Below are 27,402 nucleotides of genomic sequence, written 5' to 3' on the forward strand. Positions count from 1 at the left end.
TTTTGATTTGCATAAAAAATGGTGAGAAACGTGTCCATGATATTTGTTAAGTACATTGGAAGATATTTATTTCAGTGTTTTAAAGATTTATTTTTTATATGCTTTACTTACTTCTGCCCTAAAGATGTATACATATATATATATATATATATATATACATCTTTAAGGCATAAGTAAATATTCCCACCATCCATACTCATATATGTTCTTTCACAGACAGAATGGACAGGATAGGCTAGAACTTTAGCCTAGCATACAGCATTAGCATACAGTACACACAGCTAAATGCTGATAGAATGATGGAAGAATAAAATATAAACAAAATATAATTTTGTACTACATGTTGCAAAACTAGCTTCTCATGGAAAGAGGTGCGAACCAGGCCATGGGGGGCCTTGGTGCACGAGGACGCGCTGGACGGAGGAGCTAGGAATCGAACCGCCAACCTTTGGGACGTTAGGACGCCCGCTCCACCGGACGAGTCATACACCCCAAAAGATTTCATGACCTCTCACCTCATCCATAAATCTCCTGATGGACGCCTCTCCGCCGGTCACAGCCAGACAGAAGGATGTTCGATGTAGACAATGAGCGCGGATGTTATCATTTGTTTGGAAGTGGAGCGATCGTCCTTGGAGACGACTGTTCCTGGTTCAAGACGCCGAACCCCTGGCGCCGCTCCTCAGCCACCTTCTGCTCACGGATCATCCAGTGCACTGGTCAAATTTCACCCATGTTGTGTCCTATTGAACTGTATGTGACATTAGGCATATTTCCCCCTAGAAAAACAGAAAACAGCAAGCATATGAGTTCCATCGTCTCCCAGTAGAGGCTGATTCAATGGGGATAAGATCAACTTTATTGATCTCCATGGGGGAAATTCCTTTGTCACAGCAGCGTAACAGATATAATGTCAGAAAGTACTATAAATATAAATAGAGACAGATGGCAAGATATCCACGAAGTAATAGATGACAACAACAGCAACAACATCAGAGATAAGAATGGACAAGAAAAAGGGACAGGAAGGGTGACAAATACACAAGCAGAACTAGACTGGAATGTGAATAGAGTGACAATAACAATGACATGAATCAATAAATCAACAATAACAGGTAGGATGTGCAGGCTGGGACCAACGGGGAGAAGAAAGACAGCAGAATGGGTCAGGGGGTGAATGTGTGAGGCAGTGAATGGGTGAGGAAATGAACGGGTGAGGGGTGAATGGGTTGTGAATGGGTGGGACAGTGAATGGGTAATGGGTGTATGAGTGAGGGGGTGAATATGTGAGGCTGTGAATGGGTGAGGGGTAAATGGTAAGTGGGTGAATGGGTGAGTGGGGGGTGGGTGAGTGGGGGATGGTGAGGGGTAAATGGGTGAGGGGGTGAATGGGTGAGGTGGTGAATGGGTGAGGGGGTAAATGGGAGAGGGATGACTGGGGTGATTTAGTGAATATTTGAGGCTGTGAATGGGAGATGGGTAAATGGGGGGGGTGAATGGGTGAGGGGGTAAATGGGAGAGGGGTGGATGGTGAGGGGTAAATGGATGAGGGATGAATGGGGTGATTTAGTGAATATTAGAGGCTGTGAATGGGGGATGGGTAAATGGGTGAGGGGTGGTGGTGAGGGGTGAATGGGTGAGGGGTAAATGGGTGAGGTAACAAATGGGTTTGAGTAGTGAGGCAGTTTCAGCTGCACAGATGCTCCTCGCGCCGCTCAGAGCTTTGAGTTCTCCTGCGTGAAACCCGTGGGTGCAAATGAGCGTCTGAAGTGACGGTTCTGCAGAAGGAGTCGCCCATCAGCCACGACGGGTGGTCTGGGTCTGGGATCCGGGTCGCCCTTCACCCTCCTCAGCCCCCCATTCATAGGAGTCTAGGTTGTTATTGACCCTATTCAATGAGGTCAAGTGATATCATGGGATGTTCCATGACGGAAGAAAAAGCTTTATTACAAGTATGTGGTGTCGTTTTGCGTGTGCGCGGAGAGCATCCATGTCGCGTTGCGCGTCCACGAGAGTCGATCGACGCGCGAACACGGCGGAAGTGGGCGCGCACGTGGGCGCACTAGTTTCCGGCAGCGAACGTGACGAACGTGCGGCGGAAGGTTCCGGGGTTGTGCTTCGGCCGTGAGAAAAAAAAGAAAAAAAAAAACTAAGATGGCGTCTCGTCAAGAAAGATAGGATGGCCTGAAGAGAGTGATGGTGTCGCCCGAGAATGATTGATAACCACACTACTGAAAAAGTTGGAAAGCGTCGCTCGCCATAAACGGACGTTTCGTGTGGCCGTTCCGAGCCCGCGGGTTGCATGGAGTGCTGAGGCGGAACTCGGCCCGGTTCGCTAGCAGCGGTAGCTCGCCGTCGGGCACGGAGCTCAGCTGGCCGACGTTAGCTCACCACAACAACAGAGGAAGGAGAGCGGCCAACCGGCCCGGTCAAACCCCGGGACATCCAGGTGTCTGCGGGTCAGTTACCACAACAGCGGCGGTCTCCAAGTGACCACAAGCGGGTTGTTTTTACTTCTGTTTTGTTTTTAAATTGTCGTTCACCACATCCACCCCCCCCCCCCCGGCGCTAGCCTTGCTAGCCGCGTCGATTCCCGAGAATGTAGGTTAGCTCGCTCCTCCCGAGTCAGCCCGTTAACGGTTAGCTAACCGACGCGAAGACCGTGGGAGAGGAGGCCTCGACGCTAACAGCAGCCCTCCGGCGGCTCTTATCGCCACCATTCGACTCGAAAACAGTCTCATGTCATATTTATCTCAATAACCGGTCGCTAATAAGTGAACGGCCTCGCTCGTTAGCCGTGTGCGCGTCTTGTTTGAATACACCAGCTCCCCCTGAGTGGAGCAGCTAGCACTTGCCAGCTAACATCCACTGTAGCGACGTTAAGTTTAAAAGCGACTTTTCCCTGTGGTAATTCATGTTTCCTGCGTGCTTGTGGATAAAAGCGGAGCTTTATTCAATCCCAGTTGTACGTTTAAAACCATTTAGAGTGCGTGTGTGTATGTATACGTGTGTATTTGTGTGTGTGTGTATGTGTTGCCCGGCCCCCTCCGAGGTGATGCCTTCACGGCCTTCTTTACCTCAGGGTTCACGGCCTCCACGCCATTGTTTGCCTGCAAACCTACGTACATCAGATAGTCGGGACTCGGGTTCCTCAAGTCCCTGCGCCGCGTCTAGCTTTGTTTATGAAATGGATTTTCGAAGCAGCTCCAAAAACACACACTTATTTTAGCATTCAAAGTCCTTAAACCCGTGTTTTTCCTAATGGGTTTTCTCAACGGCCCGTCCTTTTCCTTGTTTGTTGGTATGTTTGTTTGTTTGTTTGTTTGTTTGTTGTGCAGCGCAGTTACAAAGACAGCGTTGCATCGAGGATTCAACCCTCTTCATGTTGGTACCTTGTTGAATCACCAGTGTTGTAGTTGTTTTGTTTGGTCGGCGTTGGGGGAGGGGGTTTAAACAAGAACCTCTGCAGATTACCAAACACACACCAGACTACCGGCTTCCGAAATGTCCCATTGCTGTACTTGATGTTGCTACTTCCTCATTCCTCGTTCTCCTGCGTTCCCCAGAAGCACATTTCAGGGCAGTGATGTCAAGCTCTTGTCTGCAAACTCTGCGAGCTTGGCCTCGTCTCACAAAGGACCACAACCGCGCTCCACGCGGCGAAAGCCGCAATAGTGTTTGAAATGGGGTCTAACTCTACAACGGGCATGTAATATAAACATACTGGCTGTTTTTTTTTGTTTTTTTTTAATTTTCATGTCAAAAGTTACTGAATTGTTGAATGATAGGGGAATTCCAGTCCCTTATGCAAACAAGGGTTTTGCTTTCTGTCTTTCCGTTGCGTTTTGAGAAAGTCCTGTTGAAGAGATTCTTCGAGGGTTGATCGCAGGGCAGGTGAGGGTCTGTCCGTTGACCTTACGTCTACAGGAAGGCGCGCGCCGTGAGGGCAGAGGGTCAGATGGAGTGGGACCCCAAAGGGATCGGCCCAAAGAAACGTATCCAGAATTATTTTTTGATTTTGTCACAGGTACAAATGTTGATTTGAAAGTTATGTTGCATTTATAAACTGTGACATCTTACCTGCTGATACTTGGTAGTCAAACACTGTATCTTGGTGGGGGTCACGCCTACTCAGGGATCACTTTAAATGCAAAGGTGAATTGGGGTTCCGGGGAAGGATCCCCATGAAGGACCGGGACGCTAAATCGAAAATCCACTTTCTCGGACTGTGAAATGTTGTATATTAGGTAAAGGGATTGTTGGAAATTACACATGCAGTGTAGAAGCGGAAAGCAAAACAATGCCTTGCGGAGTCAGGAAGTCATAATTTGAAGAGAGCATTCTAATCCAGTTAACTTGTTGTGTAACAAACAGCCTGTGTGTTCTGTATTTCTTGTGCAAAGCCCCGTGTTTTCTGTTCGAATTAACTACACTGAACGGAACGAGTCAGTTGTCGGTGAGACAAAAGTGAATTAAAAATCCCTTAGGAGTGTTTACCGAAAGTTAAAACACATTAACACGCGGCGGTGCTGAATAACCTTCTCTGCGTCGTCCATCTCTCTGCACACAGGGCAATGGAGGGGGAAGAGTTCGTACCTCCTCCAGAGTGTCCCGTATTTGAGCCGTCATGGGAGGAGTTCCAGGACCCCCTGGGCTACATCGCCAAGATTCGTCCCATCGCAGAGAAGTCTGGAATCTGCAAAATACGACCTCCGGCGGTAAATATTTGACCCAAGTTGCAAGTGTATGTTCGATTTCCAGCTGTTTCCCAATGATGCCCTTTGTCATGTACCGCCTAAAAATCCGGTGGGGTCATGAAAGGTAAGTTGTGCTTTGGAAAAATCCACATTGAGAAATGCTACCAGCGTGGCTCTACAACCTGCGTAGCTCAACGATGAGTCCTTTTTCTGGTCGGTGCGCTCACCATCCCGCTCTGAGAATACCACGGCGTCACCGAGCCAACAGCGAATGTCATTCCCCTGAATGACACCAGCAGGGGGCCGCGCCGCGCCGCCCCGGTCGCCTCAAGGACACGCTTCCAGTCTGGAATAAGAACAGTGTGTTGACTTGGTGGCGGCGGGCCTTGGGTTCCGTAGCCGTGCCGACAGCTCGGGGTGTCAGCCTGGAGTCCGATTATCCTCGCATTTCTGAGGGTTTAACGGGTTGAGTGACATTACCAAAGACCCAAAATGACGCGCATCAGGAAGTCCACGGCCGACCCGGGTTCCGTCGCGACGCAGCGCGAGTCTCTTTCGTTGTTGACGACGCGAGCGGACCAGGGCTAAACGTCAACGGGAACACACCCGACGGCAACAACCATTACAGTCGCTTCATTTATACATTTCCTTGGCTATTTGTGGCTTCCTGCCGCTGGGTATAGTCACCGCCAGTGTCTGTGTCTCTGTAAAGAAATGCAAACACACATACATATTTGTCATATTTGACCGCTCCCAGAAAATGACTGACAGAAGTCCGTACGTCGGCCAGTGACAGGCTGTCACATAATCTCCCTACACGGGAACCCACTTTGCTTTGCGTAAAATAAGTGATATTATGGGAAAGTAAGGTGAGTCAATTTTAACGGAGTGTTGCGTCAGGCTGGACGTGCCTGCTGCTCAGCTGTTGCGTCTGCAGTCCATTGCTCCTCATTTACATCTTGAGGTTTTATAACACTGAGTTTACTCAGCAACTGTGAAGATCACGTAACCAAAAGAGTTCTTGTGTCGGTTCAGGACGGTAAAGGTTGATCTTGTTCAAGCGTCCATCCTGACAGTCAGCGGTGGTTCTGCGTCAGACACGAAGTCCAAATTCATTCTTTGCATGTCGTTTCATTTTATTTCAGTGTACTTTATTAATTCATTGCGGAGAATTTAACCCATCACGGCAGTTGGCGTCCAATAAGCGACGCTTGGGGAGCAGTTAGGGGTTCAGTGTCCTGCTCAACAACACTTGGACAGGCCGGGAGGGGCGTGGGAATCCAACCAGGGACGTCCGGGTCCAGGGACGACCGCTCTAAACCCAGCAGCCCTGTCCTTTCTGCAGCATGATATTTCAGAACCCGCCTGAGGGACTAGACGGCGGCTGCGGACACGAGAGCAGTTTACCGATGACGCTCCAGGCTACATGTAGAGGCTAATTTTTTAATCTTGTATTTCTCAGCGTAGACAGTAGGGGGCAGCACACCGACCGAGTGCCGTGTTATCTAACACTCCTGAAGGAACCAAGCAAAAGTTTAATCACTTTGTGGTCCAGGTCTCACCCTCGGGCACGTGTTTTATGAATAAATGAATAGTAAAACCCATGGTTGATTAAAGTGGAAGCCTTATCTCCTCTTGTCATCAGTGCTACACGTCCATTTGTTTGAAATGACAGAGGCCCGCATTTAGACGACAGCCTCAGGAGATACTGAGATGTCAAATGGGATAGAAGGTCTAACTTGGCCGTCTTCCTCTTCGTCAGGATTGGCAGCCGCCGTTTTCAGTGGAGTTGGACAGCTTCCGCTTCACCCCTCGCATCCAGAGGCTGAACGAGCTGGAGGTGAGTGTCTCGGCCCGGCGTCGACCTTCTGGCTCCGGCAGATGTGCTCGGAGCCGAGGGCCGCCGAGCAGCGTGTTCATGCCTGACGGCTTCGGGAGGAAGGCCGTCGGTGGCACTCGGCTTAATCATCGCTGGACCCGCTTCTCTTTCCAGGCCGAGACCAGGGTGAAGCTAAATTATTTGGACCGCATCGCCAGGTTTTGGGAGATCCAGAGCTCCTCCTTAAAAATCCCCCACATCGAAAGGCGCATCCTTGATCTGTTCAGCCTGTCGAAGGTGGGCGCGGCTCTGCCCGCTACGTCTTACTCTTCTCATCACAGTTAACTCAGACCTTCACGAAAGCGCCTTTGTGTTCCAGGTCGTGACGGACGAAGGGGGCTTTGACATGGTCTGTAAAGAGCGGCGCTGGGCCCGCGTGGCCCAGAGGCTCGGCTACCCTCCGGGCAAGAACATCGGCTCGCTGCTGCGCTCCCACTACGAGAGGATCGTCTACCCCTTTGAGATGTTCCAGTCCGGCGCCAGCCTGCCGGTATCGCCCGCCGTGCACGAGCAGTTGTGATGAATTAAGGCCAACGGCGACGTCCTCCTTGTGCTAACTCTTTGCGTTTGTTGGTGCGATCGGTAGCATTGCAAGCCCAAGCACTATGACGGCGAGGATGTGGACAAGGAGTACAAGCCCCACTCCATCCCCCTGAGACAGTCTGTCCAGCCATCCAAGATGAGCAGCTACGGCCGCAGATCCAACCGCTGTCAGCCAGATGTGAGTGTTATTTGTGGTAATTGCTGTAAATAACGGTGAGGCGGTCATTAAACCCCCGGCTCTGACTGCAGCAGCTAAGGCTCTCCCAGAGGACTCCTGCGCAACCCCCCCTGTTATTTACAGCACAATCTCTCTTTAGACTCGGTATCCAGAAACCTAGCCGTCAGCGAATAGCACCAAGACACCGCCCGTTTAGCAGTGTGTGTGTCTGTGTGTGTGTTTGTGTGTGAGCGGGTGAAAACTCTTTGTTCTTGATGGTGGAAGGACCAGCAGCGACGGTTGTCAGTGACCTCCGGTGTGGCGCGGGTGTGCTCGGCCTCGGCCCCGGCGTGCTCCACGCCGTCATCCCAGCTCTTTGCAGCCACGCCGCACCTTCGACGGCGTCCGCTCGGAAAAACGTCCCAACGCACTCAGAGCATCCCGGCTTGCTTTCTTCCCCGTCCGCACTTCTACCTTTACTTTCACTCCGCTCTCGTCGCTTCCTGCTTCACGGCTTTCTTTGTCTCCTCCTCCTCCTCCTCCTCCTCCTCTTACCGCCCATCCAGCCATGATCTTCATGAGCCTCACCAAGAGACAGACATCCAGAGGCGGCAGCACGACGGGGCCGGGCCCTGTCGTTACCTCATGCCTGTTACATAAGCTAACACCATTTTGTACTCTCGCCCAAATCCCTGTCCTGGGCGCTCAGCGGCGTATTTGTTGCCCTGTTTGAGTCTGTAGCGCCTTTTTGTTTCCCCTCGTGTTACATCCGTGTTTGTAATAGACTTGATATTTACTGCCTATCTAAGCTGGTGCCTGGCACAGCGCAAACACCGCAGGCGTGACCGCCGTGCGGGAGACGTCTTCAGGAAAGTTGCGATGAAATGAAAAGGGCTTTTTACACAGCAGCACTGAACCTCCAGTGTTCCCCTCGTCGGACGCCGAAGGTCACGAGTCAGACGAGTCGTTTGTTTAAATGATGTTTAATAAAATGAGCTTAGAAACGGAGGGGTAATCCCAGTGGACGGTGGACAGATGTAGGTTTACCAGTGCCTGCATGTTGGCAGTCACGCTACAGATGTCACTCATCTCAGCTAATCAATCCTCACAGAGTCCACACACACACACACACACACACACCCCTACCTCCTGGCGCTGTCCTCTCCCGCTGTTTCAGCTCCTCTCCGTCTTGTCCTAGTTTATTGTTACTGTTATTGTCTCCCCTTGCAGGGTCCAGAGGATCTGGCCCCCCATCCTCTCACCACTGGCTCTCAACTCATCTCTGCGGTACTGCCTCTGAGCCCCTGAGCTCCCCCTCAGCCCACGCTATCTTCCCGCCGCTTTCCCTAGATCGACACCCCTTCACCCCCTTTCCAGCCGTTTGAAAGTTTTGTTTGTGGATGGAAACTAACAAATGAAACCTTTTCATTAACACACAGTAAATCTCCTGTCAGCGGTTCTCACCGTGGTAGCGGTGTGCTCACCGGTAGTGATGGTTGTGAGCATGTGGACATGAGAAGCCTGGGTGATGTGTCTTTTGTTCTTTGTTTTTCTTCTGTTTTTTTGAACACCCTTATTTTGTTGTGAGAACAGAGAGATTTTCAGGAGGTGTTTTTGTCGAGTGGTGCGTCTCCATCCCTCACGCTTGCCTCAGTGTGCCGCGATATCCGGCCGCTCATTTGTGGACTCATCTCTTGTGAAACGGCCGTGGAGCCGCGCTCCTGGACGCCCGTCGGGGAGGAGGCGTCTGACAGGGCTTTGATGGCACGGCTCATCCAAAGCTCCTGGAGACGGATCCCCTTCGTATCCGCCCACCGTCCTCCCCTCGCGCTCTGGCCGTTGTGATTTGCTCTCGCCCCGAACTGCTTTGTGGCTGAGCTGTCTGTGTGCCTTCGGGCCGTCGCTTTGCCGCCTCCTTCCCCGCGCGCTGCAGCCGGCCGGCTCTCCGCACGGTCCCACCCGGCGCACTCACACCGACCTGCGACCGGCCTCGGGAGGTTTTATCTGCCGCCGGCCTCTGGAGCCCTCCAGCCGAAGTCGTGGTCGTCGTCCTTCCTCACGGTTGACAGAAAAGCATAAAGGCGTCGATGCGACGTACGAGCGTCCGGGTCCCACGCTGGCAGGTCTAACCTAGTTAGAAGAGCACTGAATCTGGTCGCCTTTGCTTCGTTAATATCCGATGCATTTCTACTGCGTAGCGAATGGTTCTCTCAATACGAGCGGACAGATGTTTGGCGTCTGCAGGCCTGCCGCTGGAGCCTCAGCTGACTGTGTGCGGCGCCAGGCCACCAGAGGACGCTCGGGCCAGTCGGTTTCGGTCAGCTCCGCTTCGTGTGAACACATCGGACTGGAAATGTTGGACTCGATGAAGCTGAGGAAAGTGTGAACCATGTGTCAGACGTGCCAGGATGAAGACAAACTATTGGGGCGCGTTTCCCGGCCCGATGACGGACGGCACGGCCCGGGGGGTCCAGCGGTCGTCCGGGAACCGAACGCTTCCCCCGGCCTGCCGAAGTGCCGTTGAGCAGGACGCCGATCCCCTGTGAGCTCCCCAGGCGTGGCTTCACGGCTCCACCGAGTCAGGGTTCTTACAAGGGATTGATAAAGTGTCCAAAACTCCCCTCGATAAAACAACCGACAAAGAGGTGAATGTTTCCCGGTGGTTAATGAGCAGCTGGGAGCTGGCGGGGGAGCCGGTGGAAGGTAATCTCTGCAGGTCACGCTCCAAGTACAGCCTAGTTTGGAGGGTCAGGTCACGCTCGAGTATCCGCTTTAGAGCAAACGCGTCAATGTTCCGATTACGCGTCAGTCGTTTTTAAGGTTTTTGTATCGGGGCGTCACACGCGGTGCCCGTGGCGTCCTCCGGCGTGGCTTTAACTTTAACCGTTAAAAGTTTGACTGTGATTTCCTTTCTCTCTAACCCAGAGTAACCCCTCCATGTGATGCATTGCTACGCTCCTTTGTGCATTCGCCCAAGACCCTTGCTTTGCTCTGTGTGCTTTGGACCGAACCGTAGACTGTCCGCACTCCTGACCAACACCGACCTCTGTCCGCAGCCCGAACCCACAGAGGAGGACATCGAGAAGAATCCCGAACTGAAGAAGCTGCAGATCTACGGCGCGGGGCCCAAGATGATGGGACTCGGGTTGGTGGCGAGAGACAGAGGCATCCGTAAGAAAGGCATGTGTCTCGAGCGCGGCGTGGACATTCAGCACCCGAAAACCACCTCTGATTCCTAACGGCGTGTCCTCCTTCCCCAGACGAGCTTCCTCAAACCGTAACCATCAGGGAAACCCTGCCCCCTGTCCCCGTGTACGCCCCCGTCAAGGGCGAGTCCATGGATCCGCAGGAGAAGCAGAACGACGGGAGCAAATCGAGCGCGCCGCCGCCGCCGCCTCCTCCGCCTCCGCCCAGTGTCACCGTCAAGGCGGAGGTGAAGTCGGAGTTGAAGAAGGAAGAGACGGTCGAGGAGCATCAGAAGAAGGTGGACCTGGATGATAATGCAAATACTCCTTGCACCAAGATGACGATGAGGCTTCGACGTAACCTCAACAACCCCCAGTGTGTAAGTAGAAGCACCCCGTCTCCATCGCCGGCGTCGTCCGGCTCCACCGGGTCCAGGTTCCGCATGAGTTCAGGTGTTAATCTGCGAGTGCTTCCGACGAGCATTCAGTCGTCTGATGAGCGACCTGCAGCTCAAGTCACAAAGCTACATATCATGTTTGAACGCCCCCTCCTGCAAACACAGAGGCAACACACTCACTCCTCAGCTTCACGCACATGGAGGAGAAACTTTCCAGAAGCACATTTAAATGTCCCCCATGTCCGTCCGCGTAAGTCAGAGTTTAGTGACGTGCTCAGAGCGCTCAGCGCCAGCGAGGGCTTTCAGACTAAATGAAGAGGTGTAGCCTGACCGGGGTGACGTGACGGCGCCGTGCCTGGAGGACTCATCCGTCCGTCCTCTCGCTGTGTCCAAGGTGGACTCGTACGTGTGTCGGATGTGTGGTCGGGGAGACGACGACGACAAACTCCTGCTGTGCGACGGCTGCGATGACAACTACCACACGTACTGTCTACTGCCGCCGCTCACCGACCCTCCCAAGGGAAACTGGAGATGTCCTAAGTGTGTGGCCGAAGTAAGTAGAAGACCTCCAGAAACTCGCGGTGCTCTGTCGCGGTCCTACGGCGCTCCGATCGATGTTCTCCCGCCTTGCTTCTGTCACCTCCAGGAGTGCAAGAAGCCCTCGGAGGCGTTTGGCTTCGAGCAGGCCACCAGAGAATACTCTCTGCAGAGTTTCGGCGAGATGGCCGACGCCTTCAAAGCCGATTACTTCAACATGCCTGTCCACGTAAGCACCCGAGAACCTGCCGTGAAGAGAGCGCGTGTGCGTGATGGGCGGTAATGTCGAGCGTCTGTGTGTAGATGGTCCCCACCGAGCTGGTGGAGAGGGAGTTCTGGAGGCTGGTCAGCAGCATCGAGGAGGACGTGACCGTGGAGTACGGAGCGGACATTCACTCCAAAGAGTTTGGAAGTGGCTTCCCCATGAACAACGGCAAGCGGAGTCTGACGGAGGAAGAGGAGGTACGCTGGCTCTGGTGTGAACGTTCACGCCGAACGTGACGAGGCTCGGTGCGGTCTATTTAATGAAGGTGGGCTCGTTGAGATGGAATTCACAGATGTTTGAACTGTCGGTTCACCCATAAGATTTTAGCCCTGTCGGTTCGTTCCGGAACGCCAGTGGGAATTGTATTCATGAAGTAAAGTGCAAATCCTGAGCTGCAGGAACCAGCTTTGCACTCATTGAGGGGTCAGAGTCAGTGCGAAAGAAAGACACCAAATATCTCCATTTCAAATGTTTTTGCAGAGTAAAGCCGTTAGAAACGAATTTTTACCTTGATTGTGTTGTCCTGGTCCAGGGGTCGGCAACACTTAACACCCAAAGAGCCATTTGGACCCGGTGTCCTCGGAAAAGAAAACACCGGGAGCCGCAATTACTTTTCGACGTCTAAAATAAAGGCACCACCGTATATATTGCTTTTTATTACCTTTACGCTTTATATAAACAAGTGTGTCGTGTGTTGCTTCTGAAATTCACAAATGATCACAGAGAAAATTAAATTTTATTGATGTAATGAACTCATTTTGAGCTTTGGGCTTTCAGAGCGTTTAGCGGAGCCTTGACCTGAATTTTAAAAATAAATCGTGAAAAAATCACTGTGTCAGTAAACAATGAAAAATAATTATTTGCAAAATATCTTCATAAATATTATATTTTACCTGGTTTATGGGACTTCTGCTCCTGAACTTCTGCGCACAGCATCTGCACATCGGAACTTTACCGGCGGGCAGGTATACCGGCTTCCGCCAGTGTGACGTTATTTTGAGCGGCGAAAAATAATAAATATAATTTTATTTCATATTTCAAGATCACATGATCTTCCAACTTAGAACTAAAAGTTAAAAAAAGGAATGAACACAAATGAAATACACTTCAATTAAATATTTAAAATTTATTTTCCCGAGCCACTCGGAGCCGCAGTGTAAAGATGGAAGAGATGGAAGGTTGCCGACCCCTGGACGAGTCGGTACAAGGTAACGGTAGTTCTGTTTGGGCCCAAATGAAACGGCAAGATTCGCTTCAAAAGATCTGAAGGGCGTCACCGAGAGGTCAGAGTTCTGTCGGGAAATCTGGAGGCAACTGTCCTCCGAAAGATAAACGGACCTTCTCGTCACTCGGTCAAAGAACGCATCTTCCGGAACATGCGTAGATCCAGTTAGCGTAGCTCGCGGAGCCGTGACCCTTTGCTGCCTCTCCTCGGCCCGCCAGGAATACGCTCGCTCCGGCTGGAACCTGAATGTAATGCCGGTGCTGGAGCAGTCGCTGCTGTGCCATATCAACGGAGATATCTCCGGCATGAAAGTGCCCTGGCTGTATGTGGGTATGGTCTTCTCGGCCTTCTGCTGGCACATAGAGGACCACTGGAGCTACTCCATCAACTACCTGCACTGGTACGCCGCCGCTCGCCCGTACCGTCGAAGGCCCGGTCCGAGTCAGAGATGAGATGTTTGCTCCTCGTGTGGCTCCTCCAGGGGGGAACCAAAGACCTGGTACGGCGTTCCTTCTGCGGCGGCTGAGCGGCTCGAGGACGTGATGAAGAAGCTGACGCCGGAGCTGTTTGAGTTCCAGCCCGACCTCCTCCACCAGCTGGTCACCATCATGAACCCTAATATTCTCATGGGTCATGGTGTGCCGGTCAGTCACACACACACACACACACACACACACACACCAGAAGATCTCATGGGTTTCATTGACTCGTCCTTACTGTCTGTCTCGTTCAGGTGGTGCGCACCAACCAGTGTGCTGGAGAGTTTGTCATCACCTTCCCCAGAGCGTACCACAGTGGTTTCAATCAGGGATACAACTTTGCTGAGGCTGTTAACTTCTGCACGGCAGACTGGGTACGTCTGCTGGCTCCCCCTCGCACTACGGCGAAGAACGCGTGATCTTCCATCTCACGCTCCTCCTCCTCCTCCTCCTGTGTTCCTCTCCAGCTCCCCGCCGGTCGCTCCTGCATTGAGCACTATCGCCGTCTGAGGAGGTACTGCGTCTTCTCCCACGAAGAGCTCACCTGCAAGATGGCCGCCAGCCCGGAGAAACTGGACCTCAACCTGGCTGCGGCCACGCACCGCGAGATGTTCATCATTGTCCAGGAGGAGAGGAAGCTGCGGAAGGGCCTGATGGAAAGGGTGAGGGAGAGGGGCTAACGGACGACCCCGGTCCGACGGTCGTATGGAAAAGTCTCCTGGTATCGCGGTTAACTCCCACATCGTCACCGACCTCTTCGCCTAGCGGTTCTGTTTAGTGTAATTCAAGTAAAACGGCCGGCGTTCTTCTGACAGGGCATCACCGAGGCCGAGCGCGAGGCCTTCGAGCTGCTGCCCGACGACGAGCGACAGTGCGACAAGTGCAAGACCACGTGCTTCCTTTCGGCGCTGGCCTGCTCCAACTGTCCCGAGCGCCTGGTGTGTCTCTACCACACCCAGGACCTCTGCAACTGCCCTACTGACAAACTCTACCTCAGGTGAGCGTCTCTCTCGTGCCGCCGCTCCTCCGAGCCCCGGTCCTCGTCGCCCGGGCCGGCTCTTTCAAGCCCGTGTTCCCCTCCGCCGCGCAGGTACAGGTATACCCTGGACGAGTTGTTGGGCATGTTACACCGCCTGAAGGTCCGCTCGGAGTCCTTCGACTCGTGGGCCAACAGAGTGAAGGAGGCCCTGGAACAGGAGGAAGGAAACAAGATAGGTGGGAGAGGAACCGGACGCCGTCCCCTCGCACTTTGCGGACGTTCACAAATGCGCGGCGTGAACAAATGTGTGGTGTCTCGCAGGCATCGCCGATCTGGAAGTTCTCAAAGCGGAAGCGGCGGAGAGGAAGTTCCCCGACAACGAGCTGCTCCGGAAGCTCAACGGCGTCCTGAAAGACATCGTGAACTCGCAGCAGACCAGCGCGGAGCTCCTCAATAACCCAAAGTCCGGGTGAGGCGGCGCGCCCGGCTAAAGCCCGCGGCGTCCGCTCCGTCACACGCGCTGACGTTTGTTGTCTTTCAGTGAAGGTAAGATGACCGTGGAGGAGCTGAAGTCCTTGATCGAGACCATGCAGAACCTGCCCTGTGTGATGAACCAGCTGGAGGACGTGCAGGTGACCGCAGGTTCCACGCGTCATAGAGCGCCGCTCCCAGAGGAGCCGTGTGAACTTGATGATTTCCCCTGTGCTGGTCCTAAAGGCCGTCCTGGAGAGCGTGAAGGAGTACCAGAGCCGGGCTCAGGCGCTGGCCAACGACCGGGACTGGCGGAGGGACTCCCCCCCGGAGCAGCTGCAGGCGCTGCTGGAGGAGGGCGGCCAGCTGTGCGTGGTGGTGCCCGAATGTAAGCTGCTCCAGGGCCTGAAGGAGCAGGGCCTCTGGCTGGCGGACGTCAGGCGCACCCTGGGCGCCGAAGGAGGGGAGACGCAGGAGGTGACGCTGGCCGTCCTGAGGAACCTCATGGAGTCGGGCTGCAACGTCACCCAGAGCGTGTCCGTGGAGACGGCCATGGCGGAGCTCCAGGAGCTGCTCACGATTGCCGAGCGCTGGGAGGAGAAAGCGCAGATCTGCCTGGAACAGAGGTGCGAGCGGACGCCCTCCCGCGTCCTTTTCCTCGCCGCCCGGCGCCGAAGGTGTTCACGCGTCTCTGTCGTCCCCCGTCCCCCCCCGCAGGCAGAAGCACCCGCTGTCCACGCTAGAAGCCATCGTGAACGAAGCTCAGCTTATTCCCGTCAAGCTGCCCAACATCCTGGCTCTGCAGGGCTGTCTGAGCCGTGCGCGGGCCTGGGTCACCGACCTGGAGGAGATCCAGGTAGGGAGGCCGTTTGGCCGCCTTCAGAAAGCGTCAGCGACGCGTGTCCTCCGGTTTAACGCCGGGATTGTTTTGTGCCAGAACGGGGAGCATTACCCATGCCTGGATGACCTGGAGGGCCTGGTGGCCATCGGGAGGGACCTGCCGGTTTTCATGGAGGAGCTGAGGCAGCTGGAGCTGCAGGTGACCAGCGCTCACTCCTGGAGAGACAAGGCCAGCAAGACCTTCCTGAAGAAGAGCAGTCAGCACAGTCTCCTGGAGGTGGGCAGGTTTCCACCGCGGTTCGCAAGGAGCCGGTTTAAAGCTGGCGCCGGGATGAGTCCGACGCCAGCTCCGAGCCTGGACGGCGCTCCGGCGGCCGTCCCTCGGGAGATTTAACCTCGGTGTCGCCCCGCAGGTCCTGTGTCCGTGTGCGAAGAGGAGGGAGCGGCGAGAGGAGACGCAGATGTCGGACGAAGCTCTAGAGGATCCCGATACCAACACCCTGGGCCTCTCTGCTCAGGACCTGAGGGACCCCGCCGCCATTGTGAGTAAAGCGGCGTCGTCTTCTGGCGAGGCCTCCGTCGGCGCGAGCGTTCAGTGGCGGGCCGTCTCACCCTCGCCCTCCCCTGTCTCCAGGTGATGGCCTTCAAAGAAGGTGAGCACCAGGAGAAAGAGGCACTGCTGAGGCTGCAGAAACTGAACACGTGTAAAGAAGGACATGACGCCGAAAGCTCGAAGGAGAACGTCGGGCGGGGCGACGCCATGGAAACGGAGGCCCCCGGCCAACCCGAGAACTCTGTCAAAGAGAACGGCGCCGGCCCGGGCCCGTCGGTGTGCGTGTGCGCCGGGCGGCCCCGGGCCCCCCAGCTCCGCTGCCACCTTTGCAAGGACTGGTTCCACGGCGGCTGCGTCCCCTTCCCCTCCCTGCTGCCGCCCTCCGGACCCCCCGCCAACCCTCACTGCTGGTGGGACTGGGACTCGCGCTTCTTGTGCCCGCGGTGCCAGCGCTCGCGGCGCCCGCGCCTAGAAACTATCCTGGCGCTGCTGGTCGCCCTGCAGCGGCTGCCGGTGCGTCTGCCCGAAGGCGAGGCGCTGCAGTGTCTGACGGAGAGAGCCATCACCTGGCAGGGCCGAGCCAAGGAGGCGCTGGAGGCCCCGGAGGTGCAGAAGGTGCTCCAGAGGCTGCAGGAGCTCAAAGACGCCGTCCGCCCCGAGGCGGAGAGCGAGGGGGACGTGGAAAAGGACGCCAAAGGGAGTTCGGTGATCGTGCTGTCCGACTCGGAGGGAGAGGAGGGCGTCATCGACCTGACGGACGACTCCCCGAAGAAGAACTTCAAGGAAAGCAACGGCACTCAGGTCAACGTCCGCTCTCTGTTCTGGAATCCTGTTCTGGACGTCCCCGCGCTCGTTGTCTCACTGTCACGGCTCCTCCCGCAGGCTCGGTGTGAAAACGGCGTCGGCAAGAAGTCCAGCGTGACAGGTAAGACGGAGGCTCCTCGGCGGGAGGGCGCCGGACGGCGCCCGGACCTGACGGCGTCCCTCCGCCTCCCGCCAGGTGTGGGCTCCCTGCTGCCTCTGCTGCCCTCGCTCAAAGGACGCGTGGTGGAGATCTCTCCGGCGACCAGGGAGCGACTGGAAGAGCTGCAGCTGGAGGGAGACCTGCTGGAGGTGTCCTTGGACCAAACTCAGATCATCAGCAGAGTCCTGCAGGCCGCCTCCGAGCCGCCCAGAGGAACGCTGCACACGCTCATCCAGGTCGGCCCCCTCGGGGATTTGTTTCTGGGTTCTCCGCCGCGTACGAAAAACCACCAAAACCAAAAGCGTGAACGTGATGGCGGTCCTCGTCTTCTCGCCGCGTCTTCTGGGAAACCCGGGTCGAAATTGCGGGGCAAATGAAAAGGAGCAGCTGGAGAACGGAGTAGAGAGGAAGGGTTCTGTCCGAGGCAGCGGCTCAGAGGGGAAGGAACTTCTCCAGCTGCTTTATCCAGGGTTCTTAATTGCTCCTCGGGAGAGGTTTCTCACTTCATCCCTGTAGAACCTCCTGGAATAAGTCTCTTTCTATGGTCCGTCATACCGTGGGTACCGTTCGCTTCTCCACCGGTTCAGTTAGATGTCGGGGAGCCCGAAGAAGATTCTAGTCCGGACCCGGTCGCAGCTCCACAGAAATGTCCTTGAATGTAAAAGATGCGGCGGCGGACGAGAGCCGGGGCTGATCTTCTGACCTGGTGGTCCGTGTTCTCCTCAGATCGAGCTGGAGGAGCAGCGGAGGAGCGGCCGCGGACGGACCAAGGACGCCAAACGGAAGAGGAAAAGCCACCGGGCGCCGGAAGGGGCCGGGGCCTCGTCGCTGGAGGCCACCGAGTCCAAGAAGACGTGCCCCCTCAGCCCGGCCCCGCGCCTGTCTGTCCAGGTCCGCTCGGAGGTACGCCCGCCCGCCCGCCCGCCAACGCCTCCCCGCGGCGCCGCGTGCGCTGACCCGGGTTCATGACCTTCTGCTTTCCGACGCCTTCTTGCACAGGAGTTGTGATGGTCGGCGCCGGATCCGCCCGAGTCGACGAGGAGCGGAAGAACGGAGCTTTTCTGCGACGGAAGACGTGTTCTAGGACGATGCAGGACATCCCCCCCCCCGCCCCCCCCCCCGCCCCACCTGCCCCCCCTCCTCACCCAAAAGGAGCAGTGACTCTAGTTGTACACTCCACCGTGTCACCCCATGATTGTTTGGGCCCCGAGCGTGCCGGGCTGTGAGCGCCGAGGGCCGGCCGTGGTAGCAGTGTCGTGGCTGTCGAGTCGTCTCTGAGGTCAGTATGCCCCGTTTACCCCCGACCCCGTTCAACTCCAAAGGACAAGGTCCGGCCCCGTCCGGACGCCGGGCCCCTCCGCCCTCCGCCCTCCGCCCTTCACCTTTCACCTTTCACCCTTCACCCTTCACCCCTCCCACGGCGACTCCTCGGTTCTCCTTAGCTGTTTCCAGGGGACGAGCGTTCTGAGAAGCAATGGGTTACATTCTGAGAAGTGTTTGAAACAGGCATTAATGTTTTTGGTGCTACTTTCCCAGAACAGACCCCCCCTTCTCCCCACTTCTGCCCCCTCCGCCCCCCCAGCCCCTGGCTTTGCCCCCCCCCCGACCTCCCCCTCCCCTCCCCGGGACACCTTTTTTTAAGTTCCCATCCTCTTGACTCTTTTTATTCCTCTCAGTTTGAGCTGTCCTCCTCCCCGGCCCTCCTGAAGCTAAGGTAACTTCACTGTAACTCACTTTGTCACAGTTCATTGTTTCCTGGGTTCAAAATGATTATATTATTATTATTATTATTATTATTATTATTATTATTGATATTGCAGACACACAGTTGTCGTGAGTTTGTGTATAAACTTCATTTTAATGTTGCCTTTGTTTCTTTTCACTTGTTAGAAAAATAAAGGTTTAGAATTGTTTAGGACCCGTGGGCTTGTCTTTTTTAGGAGAAGGAGAGCCAGAGTGACAGCAGAGTGTTGGTGTTCACCATCAGCACAGGGTTTATTTAGAAAAAGCCGCCGCAGAGGTGGACGGCGGGCGCCACGACACCAGAACCACAAACACGAGTCCTCTGTTTCTACGCTAACATTATGGTTGATAAAGACATCCACGTGGGGGGGGGCATGCACGTCCTCCTGGAGAAGAAGGACTCGGGCTTGATGAAGACCTGGGGTTTTTTTTTTGTCTTTTTGTATTTTTTCTAAAGCAAAGGATCATGGGTGAGATGTTGCATATGGACCTTGAAGGTGGGCGGGGTGGAGCTCGCTGGTCTCAGGGGTACTTAACCCCCCCCCCCCCCCCCCCCCCCCGTCTCCATGGAGATTGTGCTCTGTGGGTGGGGGGGCCACAGGGAAGGCACAGGTCTTCTCACCACACCGAGGAGCCTTTTTACACCACGACAAAACTTATTCACAGTAAACTTGTAGAAAAGCGAAAGTCTCGGCGCAGCCTCTCTTGGCCAATCAGCCGCGGAGATTCGTCCAGGGACTCTTCTGGAAAACGGCCGGTGATCCGCCATCGCTTCTTGAACGTAAAGAGGTCAGAAGACCCCGGCAGGAACGCCGAGGCCCGTTTGGTCCGGCGGGAGAGTGTGGACCTTCCTCCTCGGACCGGTCCGTCCGATCAGCTCACGTTCTGCTTTCGGTCAGACCTGCGTTTCTTCTGTGCTTCTCTGGTCCAAGTCCTGCTGAAGAAGCTCCGCTCAGACGGTGGTGACGGACAGCAGGGGGTTGTAGACCTTCTTCCCGTCGGCGGACCTGCTCCCGTGGGCCAGCAGCTCCTGGATGGTGAACCAATTGTCCAGGATTCTCCGACTGCGCTTCTTCATGCTCCTGCGGTGGCACAGCTCCAGGATGGAGGCGGGGTCCTGCTGCGGCGCCCCCTGCTGGCCGCCGCCGCCCTGCTCCTTCTCGCGCTCCTTCAGGCAGTCGAGACGACTCTGCATCATGAACTCGCGTCGGCGGCGCTGCTCCCGGGCTCGGAGCAGCTGCTGCTTGCGCTCCTCCTTGCTCCAGTAGCGGCCCATCTTCATTTCGCTCACGGCGTCGTCGTCGGTGGTGGTGCCGCTGCGCTCCTCCCGGATCTTCATGGCGCGGGCCTTCAGCAGGCGGTCCCTCACGGGACGCTTGGCCACGTAGCGGGAGCCGTCGCTGCGGATCTTCACCTTCCACTCCATCCGGGGGGAGGCGGGGAGCGGCGGCGGTGACGGGGGCGGGGGGGCGTCTCCGCTCCCGCCGCCCGCCGCCGCCGCCGCCTCTTCCCTGGGGGACCTGAGCTGCACGCAGCTGAGGTAGCGCCGCGGAGGCCTGGTCTCGGTGTGCCGGCGGGAAAGGTACGGGCTGTTCTCGGCGCTGCGCCCCCCGGACCTGTGGCCCCGTCCCGCCCCCCCTTCGGAGCCCCTCCTGGGCGCCTCCTCTCGGCCGGGGGGTCCCGGCTTGGCCTCGCCGCCCCGCCGCCGGGAGCCGCGGGGAGAGAACGGCCGGTCGAGGTCGTCCTGCGGCCCGGAGGACGGGGGCGGGAGGAGGCCGGGGGTTTCTCCGGGCTCCAGGCCGCGGGCGGAGGGTGAAGGGTGGCGCTCGTGGAGCAGCGGGGTGCTCCTGCAGCTCTCGCCCCCCGTGTTGTAGGCACTGGTGCTGTCCTTGTCCGAGCGTTCCCGCTCCGGGAGCTCGTTGATGTCGGAGAGGGCGTGGCGTCCCGCCTCGTTGCCGGCCGCCGCCCCCGCGGCGCTCTTCTCCTCCGGGGGCCAGGCCTTCAGGCAGCGCTCCTTCAGCTGCTGCATCTTCTGCGCCCTCAGAATGTTGCGGCACTTGAACTCCAGGTGGCGCAGCTCCTCCTCCAGCAGCGTCATCTCGTGCCGCGTCAAGCTCTCGTTACGGTTGACGTCCAGCGGGACGCCCCCCTCCCCCGCCGCCGGCAGGCCGCCGCCGTGCTTGTCGTAGTAGCACTTGATCTCCAGGAGCTCCTTGTACCTCTCGCACTCCTCCTCCGTCAGCCCGGGCATCGTGGTCCTCGGCGGCTCGGACCTCTCGGACCTCTCGGGCCTCTCGGGCCTCTCGGGCCTCTCGGGCCGGTCCTGCTGCTCCAGGCCCAGGAGGGAGTCTGAGCTGAACTGGAGGTCCTGGGAGCGCAGCAGGGGAGGGGTGTCGCCCCGGCAGGACAGGAACCTGCGCATGCTGCCGGGCGTGTTGGTGGCGTTGGTGTTGGAGGCGCTGGTGTGATCTTCTCCCAGGAGGTCGTGCTCCGAGGACTCCTCGCAGCGCGTGCTCTCGTCCGTGCGCCCCACGCCGCTGTCCAGCTCCTGGCTGTTGCTCAGCACCGTCCGCAGGAAGGCGGGCGACTCGCCGCCGGGCGAGCGGCCGGGGACGCCGACGCCCGAGGCGCCGCGGGGTCCGGCGGGCGGGGGGACGGCGTTGTCCAGGGGGTCCGGGTCCAGCTCCTCCGGGTCCAGCGGGGGGTCGTTCTTCAGGGCGTGGGCGTCCACATGGAAGGGGAAAGACAACACGCATGAGAAGACATGTCGGACCCCCCAGGAGCGTCCAAAGGATCCCGCCCTTCCTCCTCTTCCAAAACCTGCAGCTCCCTGCAGTATTCGTACCCACCACTAGGTGGCGGCAGCCGCCCCGCTTTACTCAACTCCCTCTCCTTCCTGCAGAAGGACCACTCACTCCAGATGATGTTCTCCACCAAGACCAGTCCTGACCGCCTCCTGCAGATCGCCGTCAGCCTGCGGGAGCGACACGTGTGGAATCCGTCCCGTGTGATCCTCGTTCCTGGGAAAGCTCTCCTAATTGGCCGCGCTTGAACGCCGACGCCGCTCCGGCTTCTCGGCCGGCTATTGATTATCTTGATCTCTGTTCTCAGCCCCTCCCTCAGGGCGCTGGATGAAGCCTTAATCTGGGCTCTGGCGTTTCCTCGCCGCTCCCCCGGAATCTTAATGCGGGGCCTCGCCCACGTAAATCTCACAGGTAGCGCCGGTGCTCATCACTACGGATCCGAGGGCATATTTAAAGTGTGTGTGTGTGAAAGAGAGTGTGTGTGTGTGTGTGTGTGTGTGTGTGTGTGTGTGTGTGTGTGTGTGTGTGTTTGTGAGAGAGAGAGAGCTGCTTTTAATGAGCTCCCTTTAAAGCTGCCCTCCAGCTCCCTGTGAGTGTGAATGCAGCCTGCATAGAGATTCCCGCTCCTCCCGCCGCATCCCGTCTGTCTGCGACTGCAGACACTGTCTCTTTTTATGGTCGGGTCCAGGTGTGTGTGTGTGTGTGTGTGTGTGTGTGTGTGTGTGTGTGTGTGTGTGTGTGTTACACAAAACCTCATATCTGCAGAGGGTGACCTTGAACCAAACAAAGCAGCTCCACATTAGGGCTGAGATAACAAGCTATTTGTCTCTGCCCCCCCCCCCGTGTCCTCCTGGTGGGTCTGAAGTCCTGGTTTGCTTGAATGCATGCAAAACTATCAGCATGTTGCTTCTCGCCAATCACCTGCCTCCATCTGCCCCTCAGCCAATCACCTGCCTCTTCTCTCCGTGGCGCTGGTCTTCCTCTAGACCTCCACCAAGCTCAGCTTCCTTCTACCCAGATCTTCTCCACCCCTCCTCCAGCCCATCTCAGTGTGACTTCATCTCCAGAACATCTAGCGTCCTCCTCCGCATCGGTTTCCTCACCTCTATCTCCGGTCTTGCGAGCAGCAGGGAGACGTTGGTGCTGTCCTCCCTGGTGAGGAAGGCCACGGCCTCCTCCCTGTCCTGGACGTCCACGCCGTTGATCTACCAGAGAGAGGAGGAGGAGTCATGTGGATCCTGGTAGAAGCTCCTTCAACTCCAAAGCAACGGCCAAGTCCATCCGCACGGTGGTCGGCTCTGGAGTTGGAGGAGCTGAAGGCTCTGCGGCGGGAGCGACGCCGTACCTGCAGTATTCTGTCGCCCTTCCGGATGCGTCCGTCGATGGCGGCGATGCCGTTGGGGTTCACCTGCGGGGGACGGAGAGCGGGATCCGTCAAGAACAACCCACTACCTGTTCTCCAAAGATAAACATCTTCACCTCTCCTACGTAGATCCCCAGATCCTCCTCGTCGTCGGTCCTGTAGCACACCGTCAGGCCCAGCTTGTCCTGCTGGCGAGACTTGTACAGCTCCACCTCCTGGGGCGGGTGGAGAGAAGAACGTTCAGACGGCGCGTCCGTTAGCGACGCCGCGTCTTCTCCGGATCTTCTGAGCCCATCGGGCGGCGAGGAGGCTCCTCACCTCGTACTCCAGCTCGTCCTGCCGGTCCACCTCGTGCTGCGAGACGTCGAAGTAGTCCGTGGGGTCGTAGTAGACGGGCTCCGTGAAGCTGAAGATGAGGAGGCAGGTTAGACGCCAACCTTCAGGTCCACACACACACACACACACACACACACACACACACACTCACAGCTCGCTGAGAAGGTATGGCTCCAGGAGTAGCGGCAGCGGGGGTGACGGCGGGGGCTCGGGTGGAGGCGGAGCTCCGCAGGGATGCTGGACGTTCCTGCCAAGAGGCAACATGTGCTGGAAGCTGATGTCCGTCTGGGTGCAGCTGTCCACGCAGTCCGCCGTTCCCATGGTGACCGGCGACGACCCCGACGGCGGGCCGCGCTTTCGGACGCCGCGCCGCAGCACGGCGGACAGCACGGGGTCGCGCACGTCCAGGGCGGGGTCGGCGGACAGACGGGTCAGCTCCTTCCCGCTCACCTGGAGGAACATCGGCAAGAAGATCAGGAGAGCAGAAGACAAGAAGGTCCATCCACTCTTTACTGTCACACCTCCTCATAACTCCGTAACACCAGCTGGCCTACACACACACACACACACACACACACACACACACTCCTCTTCCTCTGCCAGTAATTGCGTGTCAAATCAATGTTGGCCTGCGGCGGCAGAGCGCTGCAACTTTCTCGCCACATTTCTACGCCCTTTCTTTTTCTGATTTGGTTTCCACCCCGGCGTCCCCTCCTCTCCCGCCATTGTGTTTCCATGCCGACCATCATTCCCCGGCCTGTTATCTCCGGGTTCTTTCACCGCGCTGCCTCAGCACTCCTGTCCCCTGGGAGACCGCCACTGTCTGTCTACTGTGTGTGTGTGTGTGTGTGTGTGTGTGTGTGTGTGTGTGTGTGTCCTCCCCGCTCATGTTCATGCGTGGATAAAGAATGCATGAGTCCGTGTGGAGTGTGAAGGAGCCTTCATCCAATCACAGTGAGGAACCTGCTGTGATCCAGAGGGATCACCCTCCGTTGCGTTCGAGGTCAGAGGTCGCGGTGCTACATGCTAAGCTAATACCCTCATGTAAATCTAGTTGCTGCGACCCTTGGCACCAACATGGATGTCGTATGGAAGAGAATCAGAGTTCCTCCCCCGCTGTGACTGACGGAAGGTGTGTGTGTGTTTCTGTGTGTGTGTGTGTGTTGAGAGGTGCCCGTGAGGTCATGGCGTTCATCTCGGGGTTAGTAGGTCATGGGTTCTCCTCCCAGCCGCGATGCTAATCACACTCTCAATCCTTCTTCTACGTGCAAATGACAAAAATAAGAAGGCAGCCGGTGCCGCAGGGGGGCTGGCGGCGGCGTGGCGGCGGCGTGGCGGCGGCGGCGGCGAGGAGGGCGGGTGCTGGGGGCGGAGACAACGCGAAGGGGAGATGAAAGAGATGCGGCGAGTTCAAAGCACAGCGGGGGGGCTCGGGGAACAGGAGTGTAAACAGAGTTGGATGTAAACAAAGCAAAGGCTCGTGGGAAATAAACACGGACCGCCCTTTAAAGAGCGGGGGGGCGCCGATACATTACAAAATATATAACTAGAACAACAACAAACTCTGCATTAGCATTTGACTAACATGGGAGAACAGGCGTTAGCCCCTAGAAGCTAACAGATGATTCTCATTTAAAGTGATGTCCACTGTCTCTTAATCTGCTTATAACTCTGTTATAACATGCTAACACTGCTCATTAATGTGTTACGACACGCTAACACTGCTCATTAATGTGTTACGACACGCTAACACTGCTTATTAATGTGTTACGACACGCTAACACTGATCATTAATGTGTTACGACATGTTAATACTGATCATTAATGTGTTACGACATGCTAACACTGCTCATTAATGTGTTACGACATGCTAGCACTGATCGCTAATGTGTGATAACATGCTAACACTGCTCATCGATGTGTTACGACATGCTAACACTGCTCATTATTGTGTTATAACACGCTAACACTGCTCATTATTGTGTTATAACATGCTAACACTGCTAATTATTGTGTTATAACATGCTAACACTGCTCATTAATGTGTTATAACATGCTAACATGCTAACACTCTGTGATGACGTCCCTCTGAGTGACTGTTTGAATGGTTGTGGGCCGGATGGACGACGTTGGCGTGCCGTGACACAGCGGCCCCGCCTTCATGGCGGTGGAACTCCTCTTCGCCAGGGAGCGTCGGGGCGTCTCGTCGGGTCGGCGCGAGCGGAAACACACGAGGGTTTGTTTAATGACAGCGGTTGCCATGGTTACCGCCTCCCTTTGAAAGCAGCGGCAGAGGGAGAGAAAGCAGGGAGTGGCTGGCGGAGGGGGGGGTTCTACTGCTTGTGGGCGAGAAGAAGATGAATTATGCACCGGATGGATTCCAGAAGAACCTGCTCGCCGCCCTCCGGCCAGCTCCACCCAGCTCCTCCACCCTGCAGGAGGTGGAGGAGCTGGGTGGAGGAGCACGCCGCCGACCTCCATCACACTCAGAAACACCTGAACTTCTGAAGGATGTCATTAACTGTCTGTCTTCTGGGCTGGAGGACGGCCAATCAGGGCTGGGGGGACATTATGGTCATTATAAACTCGCTTTTGTGTGTGTGTGTGTGTGTGTGTGTGTGTGTGTGTGTGTGTGTGTGTGTGTGTGTGGCGCCCACTGACCCACTTGGACCATCTGACCTGGAGAGGCGTGGACGCCGCCCCTCCCTGGAAGGGCTTGTCGATTGTAAAACGGACTCCACCGGTGTGATCACACACACTCACACACACATACTCACGCTCTCTCTCTCTCTCTCTCTCTCACACACACACACACAGAAGCGATTTGTTAGAGGTTTCAAGGAAATGTGAATATTATTCCCTGATCCCGTGCCTGCAGGCTGGGAGGTTCCTCCTGATCTGCAGGATCTGATGGAGGAGCACCAGTAGAGATGTTGCTCCTCCAGCTGCACCTCCATCCCTGCTCAAAAGGTCCAGGTTCTCCTTGCTTTGGGTTTTGTTCCCCGCCCAGGGAGCACGAGTGGTGCTGAGGCGGTAACCGTGGCAACCCATCTCTCCCACAACACTTTGGCCGAGTTCTACCCCCCCGTTCCTCATCACAAAACAAGCACCACCATCATCATCATCATCTTCACGGTGCAGCAGACGGACTCACCTGGAACATGACTCTGTATTGCTCCTCAGGCTTCTGGACCACACACATGTTGCAGCCCATGGTGGCGTCCAGCCCCCCCCCCCACGTGGAGGTCTTTGTCTGTGGCTGAGGGAGGACCCCACCCTCACTCACAGGGTCTCACAAGCTTCCCCTTCCTCAGCTCCACACGAGGAGCATCCCTGCCTGACACACACACACACACACACACACACACACACACACACTTCAAACTGCTCCTCTTCTCCTGGTCCTCCAGATGTTCAGGTCCGGGGGGGTTTCCAGATGGTCTCAAAGCGTCCCAGTCTTGCCCCCCCCTCTGTCTCCATGGCAGGAAGTTCTGGTCCCCGTGGCGGGTGCTCCACTCCGGAGGAGAGCGAGGAGGAGCTCCTGGTCCTCCAGGAGCTCCAGCTGCCTGTGTCTGCTGAGGTCCTGGAAGCTGAAGGACAGCCGCCCAGGAGAAACTCCAGGAGGACACCCTCCCCTCCACAAAGGCTCCTCCAGCTCTTTCAAGAAGTTCAACAGCGGCGATCCTCGTCACCCGTGTTCTCCCGGCGCTCCCGAGTCCTCCCGCTTTCCAGGAACCCTCTGAGATAACTTCTCCTGGCCGGCGAGATGCCTCCAGCGTCCACGGCTGTGGAGAGGAGGTCCGTGAGGGAGGGGCGGGCCGAGGCGGCGGCGACGACCCGGATCAGACGAGCGGAGCGAGAGCTTCGGACTCCGGCTCCTCACACGGAGCTCCAAAGGGCGTCTCGACCTTCACGCTCAGCAGGTGGAACCTGGAGGTTCGATCGTTCTCCGCCGTTCCTCCTTAACTACATCCTCCTGCCTTC

At 56.5% G+C, this 27,402-nt stretch overlaps 2 protein-coding genes across 4 annotated transcripts; one reads left to right on the forward strand and one right to left on the reverse strand.

The window, feature by feature from the left end:
• The first annotated feature begins 2,059 nt into the window (after positions 1–2,059).
• kdm5c (lysine demethylase 5C) lies at positions 2,060–20,527 on the forward strand. Of its 2 annotated transcripts, XM_086159162.1 has the most exons (29): positions 2,060–2,459; positions 4,571–4,718; positions 6,460–6,537; positions 6,691–6,813; positions 6,896–7,066; positions 7,163–7,297; positions 8,507–8,563; positions 10,333–10,456; positions 10,537–10,841; positions 11,254–11,412; positions 11,506–11,625; positions 11,700–11,858; positions 13,105–13,286; positions 13,368–13,530; positions 13,620–13,739; positions 13,833–14,027; positions 14,181–14,362; positions 14,456–14,580; positions 14,666–14,813; positions 14,886–14,976; positions 15,062–15,441; positions 15,533–15,671; positions 15,753–15,932; positions 16,069–16,197; positions 16,290–17,009; positions 17,091–17,133; positions 17,209–17,408; positions 17,899–18,075; positions 18,172–20,527. In XM_086159162.1, exons 2-29 carry the CDS (start codon positions 4,575–4,577, stop codon positions 18,178–18,180), a joined length of 4,758 nt encoding a protein of 1,585 aa, XP_086015288.1. In that variant the 5' UTR covers positions 2,060–2,459; positions 4,571–4,574; the 3' UTR covers positions 18,181–20,527. The 2 variants fall into 2 exon arrangements, with proteins under 2 accessions (XP_086015288.1, XP_086015287.1); XM_086159161.1 differs by having other exon boundaries at positions 16,290–17,133.
• On the reverse strand, positions 19,141–27,288 carry LOC147226804 (PDZ domain-containing protein 4-like). 2 transcript variants are annotated; one of them, XM_086159164.1, is made up of 8 exons: positions 26,573–27,288; positions 23,570–23,868; positions 23,401–23,488; positions 23,199–23,297; positions 23,065–23,127; positions 22,823–22,924; positions 21,225–21,625; positions 19,141–21,188 (listed from the first exon to the last, which is right to left on the reverse strand). In XM_086159164.1, the coding sequence occupies exons 1-8, from the start codon at positions 26,630–26,632 to the stop codon at positions 19,868–19,870; spliced, it is 2,433 nt and encodes an 810-aa protein (XP_086015290.1). In that variant the 5' UTR covers positions 26,633–27,288; the 3' UTR covers positions 19,141–19,867. The 2 variants fall into 2 exon arrangements, with proteins under 2 accessions (XP_086015290.1, XP_086015289.1); XM_086159163.1 differs by having other exon boundaries at positions 19,141–21,625.
• Between the last annotated feature and the right edge of the window lie 114 nt (positions 27,289–27,402).

The sequence above is a fragment of the Fistularia commersonii genome, chromosome 14, assembly GCF_037954325.1.
Source record: "Fistularia commersonii isolate RoL2024-O1a breed Wild chromosome 14, RoL_Fcom_v1.0, whole genome shotgun sequence".
Lineage (NCBI taxonomy): Eukaryota > Metazoa > Chordata > Actinopteri > Syngnathiformes > Fistulariidae > Fistularia > Fistularia commersonii.

Bases quoted from the DNA above. Each gene is read 5' to 3' on its own strand.
- kdm5c (XM_086159161.1), top strand. From the start codon at position 4,575: ATGGAGGGGGAAGAGTTCGTACCTCCTCCAGAGTGTCCCGTATTTGAG. The intron at 11,413-11,505 runs GTAAGTAGAAGA...TGTCACCTCCAG, and splicing joins GTCCTAAGTGTGTGGCCGAA to GAGTGCAAGAAGCCCTCGGA. The intron at 11,859-13,104 runs GTACGCTGGCTC...TCGGCCCGCCAG, and splicing joins GTCTGACGGAGGAAGAGGAG to GAATACGCTCGCTCCGGCTG.
- LOC147226804 (XM_086159163.1), bottom strand. From the start codon at position 26,632: ATGGGCTGCAACATGTGTGTGGTCCAGAAGCCTGAGGAGCAATACAGA. The intron at 23,869-26,572 runs GTGAGTCCGTCT...ATGTTCCTCCAG, and splicing joins AATACAGAGTCATGTTCCAG to GTGAGCGGGAAGGAGCTGAC. The intron at 22,925-23,064 runs GTACGGCGTCGC...TCTCTCTGGTAG, and splicing joins AGGGCGACAGAATACTGCAG to ATCAACGGCGTGGACGTCCA.